This window comes from Nanorana parkeri, unplaced genomic scaffold, assembly GCF_000935625.1.
Source record: "Nanorana parkeri isolate BGI_ZX_2015 unplaced genomic scaffold, ASM93562v1 scaffold2801, whole genome shotgun sequence".
NCBI classification, from domain to species: domain Eukaryota; kingdom Metazoa; phylum Chordata; class Amphibia; order Anura; family Dicroglossidae; genus Nanorana; species Nanorana parkeri.
In genome coordinates, this window is record NW_017309069.1 from 53073 (window position 1) to 58931 (window position 5859).

Here is a 5859-nt window from a genome sequence, read left to right on the forward strand (position 1 = left end):
GGGGGTGGAGGGGAGGGGGGGGTTATCAGAGTCTGCCCACAGATAATCCAGAGGGTCTCGTGTTGACTACGCAGAAAAAAAATAAAGAAGCAAAGTAATACAAGAAGAATATTCCCCCCCCACATGACGGCAAAAATAATACTAACCAACGCTACAGACTTTGACTGACCCCCACCGCACATGACGCGTCCTTGTATTTATATATCACATTACAATCTGCTTCTACGTGGGAACTACAAATCCCATGAGGCATTGCAAGATTCTCACAGCCACAGACATGACTCCCGAAGAGAGATGCATCATGGGATTTGTAGTTTCACCCCCACAGCTTGAGGGCCGGAGGTTTGAGACCCCTGGTCTAGAATGTCACCCAGGGTTTTTATTACCATCTTTTGGACACGGGAACACATGTTAGCCATTCCCAGCGCTATCCAAAAATAAAAATGTTTTGCCTTCTGTAAATGCCAAAGAGGGAGACCTAAAGCAGAACTCCGGGGGAAACAGTAAGTGTTCGTGTACAATAGTCCTCTTGTGGCTTTCCTGAACATGCTCCGCTTTCTTCAACAGTCTCCCCCCCCAGTGACCGGTCACTGGTGCTCCCTCCATATTGCAGAGCCGACCAGCCGTGTAACTTCTCATCATAGTGGTTTAGTCTGCAGCAATGATGTCATGCATTGAGTGGGTGGAATCTTTCTGCAATTTACTACCCCCAAGTCAATTCTCACCGCTGGATTATATTCTAGTCCTGCTCCACCCACATACCCGCCCACCACTGGATTATATTCTAGTCCTGCTCCAACCACATACCCGCCCACCGCTGGATTATATTCCAGTCCTGCTCCACCCACATACCCGCCCACTGCTGGATTATATTCTAGTCCTGCTCCACCCACATACCCGCCCACCGCTGGATTATATTCTAGTCCTGCTCCACCCACATACCCGCCCACCGCTGGATTATATTCCAGTCCTTCTCAGCCACAGGACTCCACCCACATACCCGCCTACCGCTGGATTATATTCCAGTCCCGCTCCACCCACATACCCGCCCACCGCTGGATTATATTCTAGTCTTGCTCCACCCACATACCCGCCCACCGCTGGATTATATTCTAGTCTTGCTCCACCCACATACCCGCCCACCGCTGGATTATATTCTAGTCTTGCTCCACCCACATACCCGCCCACCGCTGGATTATATTCTAGTCTTGCTCCACCCACATACCCGCCCACCGCTGGATTATATTCTAGTCTTGCTCCACCCACATACCCGCCCACCGCTGGATTATATTCTAGTCTTGCTCCACCCACATACCCGCCCACCGCTGGATTATATTCTAGTCTTGCTCCACCCACATACCCGCCCACCGCTGGATTATATTCTAGTCTTGCTCCACCCACATACCCGCCCACCGCTGGATTATATTCTAGTCTTGCTCCACCCACATACCCGCCCACCGCTGGATTATATTCTAGTCTTGCTCCACCCACATACCCGCCCACCGCTGGATTATATTCTAGTCTTGCTCCACCCACATACCCGCCCACCGCTGGATTATATTCTAGTCTTGCTCCACCCACATACCCGCCCACCGCTGGATTATATTCTAGTCTTGCTCCACCCACATACCCGCCCACCGCTGGATTATATTCTAGTCTTGCTCCACCCACATACCCGCCCACCGCTGGATTATATTCTAGTCTTGCTCCACCCACATACCCGCCCACCGCTGGATTATATTCTAGTCTTGCTCCACCCACATACCCGCCCACCGCTGGATTATATTCTAGTCTTGCTCCACCCACATACCCGCCCACCGCTGGATTATATTCTAGTCTTGCTCCACCCACATACCCGCCCACCGCTGGATTATATTCTAGTCTTGCTCCACCCACATACCCGCCCACCGCTGGATTATATTCTAGTCTTGCTCCACCCACATACCCGCCCACCGCTGGATTATATTCTAGTCTTGCTCCACCCACATACCCGCCCACCGCTGGATTATATTCTAGTCCCGCTCAGCCACAGGACTCCACCCACATACCCGCCCACCATTTGTCCAGCAGTATAGAGCGCCAGTCAGCTGCCCGCAGGATGTGATGCACGGCACCTTACAGATCCCTACTTCCTGTGGCTAGGCATATCACATCACAGCAAGTAAAAGTACCAATTTCTTGGCTCTGCATTCACCTATTGAGAACATTTTTTGGGTGGGAATGGGGGGTGGGAGCTTTCTATTAAAAATGAAACTCATCCCGGAGTTCATCTTTAAGGCTGCAATGCTGCCAGTTCTCCATCACAGAATTTATGAGACATTCAGTACGGTGATGATCGGAGCGGGTTGGGACGGAGAGAGAGCTCAGAATAGAGACTGACGGCTACAAACTGCATGCGGAGCGTGCAGAACCTGAAGAATATAATGTTCCGTTTCCTGACCCGGGTCTCGTCAAGCACAAAGCTCTCCCCTGTATGAGGATGATGGTCTGTACATACGTGTGCTGGAGGTCTGACCCAGGAATGACATCGAGCATAATAAATAACACATTGTATTTCCTGTCTCTTAGGGTGTGAAGAGTGCAACAACGCCCATCCCTCCGTGTGCCCCAAACACGGGGCCCTCCATCCCATTCCGAACCGCCCTGTGCTGACCCGAGCCCGAGCCAGCTTGCCCCTAGTCTTGTACATCGATCGCTTCCTCGGAGGGGTGTATTCCAAGCGACGGATTCCCAAACGCACACAATTCGGACCTCTGGAAGGACCTTTAGTGAAGAAGTCAGAGCTGAAGGATGGCTACATTCATCTGAAGGTTTGTGAGGGAAGGACCACTCAGAATCCGAGGATGAAGATGATAGAATGACTCGGGGGGGGACTATTGACTATTAAGGGTTACATGGTCAGGGTGTGCAGGGTGTGTTTTATTCTGGGGGCAGCAGAGGGAGGAAATTCTGAATGGAGCTGCAATACAGGAAGTCCGCGGGTTACATACAAGATGGGGACTGTAGGTTTGTTCTTAAGTTGAATTGGTAAGTAAGTTGGAACAGGTAAATTTTTTAAGTGTAACTCCAGCCCAAAAATGTTTTTTGTTTTGGATAGTACAGGGAAGACTTAACCCCCTGTAAAGTTTTTTTGTTGTTGTGTGTGCCCCTGTTCAGAAGATTTCACCTCACTTTCTGTCCCTGTGACAATTGGATTTGAAAATTTGGCGTTTAGCCTCAGCGGAGACACCTTTTTCCCCATGATGACTCTTACAGGAGTGAATTTCCCTTCCTAGGTGTAGATTTCCTCTCACTTCCTGTTGTCTCAAGGACAGGAAGTGAGATGAACTCTTTCTAATGAGGATACAGACAGCAGTATGGCGTAACAATCACCATAGCGACCCAGGCGGCCGCTATGAGGCCCTGGGGGAAAGGGGGGGGGCCCGGCCATGACATCTCCCTGATGCCGTGCGGGCCGCCTGGGTCGCTATGGCATCTCAGGCTGCTGGCTGTCACTTGCGGGTGTTCTTCCTCACAGCCGCTGCTGAATCGGTGACAACCAGCAGCTTCGGAGGAGGTGGCTGGGCCCGACGTCTGCAGCGATGGAGGAGGCGGGGCCCAGCGATCGAGTAAGCGATGTGGGAGGCGGGGCCCGACAGCGCCTGTGGAGGAGAAGGGGGCGGACAGAGGATCGGAGCAGACAGGTAAGAGGGCTTGACCGCCCACCTGAGACCCTGCAGAGCCCACCATAGAGAGTCTATGGTGGGCTCTGCAGGGTCACCCTCAGGTGGGCTGTTTGGGATTTCAGGTGATCTTTACTAGAAATCACAGGACCCCGTACAAAATGTTGCTATGGGGCCCTGTGATTTCTAGTTGCGCCCCTGGACAGCAGTAAAAACCTCACAGCGACCCGGAAGAAGAGGCGGGCACTCCTCGTCTGCACATCTAACAAGAGCCAACTTCCTGTAATGTACGTGCAAGTACTACGAACCGGACCCAAAAAGGCGGGCACTCCTCGTCGGCACGAGCGCAGTAGCGTTACAACTACCCCCGCTGTACAGTAATAGCCCCGTATGTAAGTCGGGGACTGCCGGTATTATAATAAATCCGGCTGGTTACTCCTGTTTAGGACTGGGGTTCCCCATATTGATGGTGGCGGGTAGAAGGCCATGGAGAGTTCCATGGTCAGAGGACTGCGACTTTCAGGACGAGGGCTGGGTGACATTTGGGAATGATGGGACAACGGCTTTCGGGAAGCAAATGTGGAAGGAATGAGAAGAGTTGTGGACAGAAGGGAATGGAAGACTGTAACTTTGGGTTTTTGCATAGTGTGGAGAGACATTGAATCCTCTGTTGGGCTTTTCTTGCTGTGTCCCCATTAGGACCCAGGACCCCCCCTTTTTGTCTCCCTGGGACTGTTGTCTCCAGGACTGAAAGTGAGTGAAAATATAAAACTTTGAGTTGTCACCTGAACAGGAATAGATGGAAAATCCTCCAATGAGGACACCTGTTCTGGTGACAACTGGATAAGAAAAAATTTCCTGGTTTCTCCTGGAAGGTAAATCCATCCATTGGGCAGCAGATGACCGAGCGCCCGACTTTTCAGAGGGGGGTGACACCAAAATGACACCATTTTGGTGTCACCCCTTCAATGGTGTCACCCGTGTGCGGGCCGCACCCCCCTTGTGACGCCACTGCATTCACATCAGTTCCTACCCTCAAGGAGCTTACAATCTAAGGCCCCATCCCACATGCATACACAGAGGGCCAATTAACCTTCCAGCACGTCTTTGGGGTGTGGGAGGAAACCCAACCAAGCACAGAGAGAGCATGCAAACTCCATGCAGATAGTGACCTGGCCGGGATTCGAACCGGGGACCCCCCACACTAGAGGGATATTCATTTATTTCTTCTATATGTCACCCCCACATTATTATTATTATTATTTTATGTTTAGAATGTATCGAGTTTATCTCGGAGAGTAATTGTAGCAGCTCAGAGAGAATTGAAGACTCAATAGAGGGGGAACGTTGTGTTTTTATATTTTATAGTCATCATTTGTTTCTTGCAGGTGTCACTCAACAACCCCCTGAGCTCCCAGGAAACCTTTCAGGAGGATCTCTGGTTTGACCTGTTCGAGGAGAGTCTCTGTAACTGGATGATGTTTGTCCGGCCGGCGCAGAACCATTTAGAGCAGAACCTAGTGGCCTATCAGTACGGCCAGCACATCTATTACACCACCATTAAGAATATCGAACCCAAGCAGGAACTGAGGGTAATGGGGATTATAAAAAAAAACCTATGGGGGTGGGGGGGTGTCTGGGTAGAATGTGGGATTCACCTGCTTCCGCCTGGGTAATGCATTGGGGTACACAGCTCCCAGGTGTCCTCAGGAGGGTTTTGCTCCTAATTATTGATGTTGCTTGCAGCGCCCTCTGCTGGTTTTCTCTGATACTGTGACTGTAAAATACTAACGTTACCTATGCGAACCCCAGAATTTCAGCAGTCCACTAAGTCATTTTAGTAAGAGTGGGGGAGGGTTACGTTTTACTACCAAGTTAGTGCAGCCAAAGAAGATATGGATTTTGTTTTTGAAACCCCTTAGATCAGGGGTAGCCAAACTCCGGCCCTCCAGCTGTAGTGGAACTACAAATCCCCGTGATACATCTCTCTCCGGGAGTCATGTCTGTGGCTGTGAGAGTCTTGCAATGCCTCATGGGATTTGTAGTTCCACCCCACAGCTGGAGGGCCTTAGTTGGACTACCCCTGCCTTAGATGTTAACATTTCAGCGTTTTTTTAGCATGCGTTTAATCTATTACACTGGTATGTCCCCTAAAACAGACCTAAAATTAAACATTTTCTTTGTCTCCCATGCCCTC

The 5859-nt window shown here is 50.6% G+C and overlaps 1 protein-coding gene across 1 annotated transcript in view; it reads left to right on the forward strand.

Annotated features, from left to right (window-relative positions):
• The window catches only part of PRDM10 (PR/SET domain 10), a 55115-nt gene that overhangs the window by 29764 nt on the left and 19492 nt on the right, over positions 1–5859 (forward strand). Inside the window, exons 7-9 of the mRNA XM_018574194.1 lie at positions 2569–2810; positions 5051–5254; positions 5770–5803. Of these exons, the coding sequence (XP_018429696.1) occupies positions 2569–2810; positions 5051–5254; positions 5770–5803 (480 nt within the window). The remainder of the gene's footprint in view (positions 1–2568; positions 2811–5050; positions 5255–5769; positions 5804–5859) is intronic.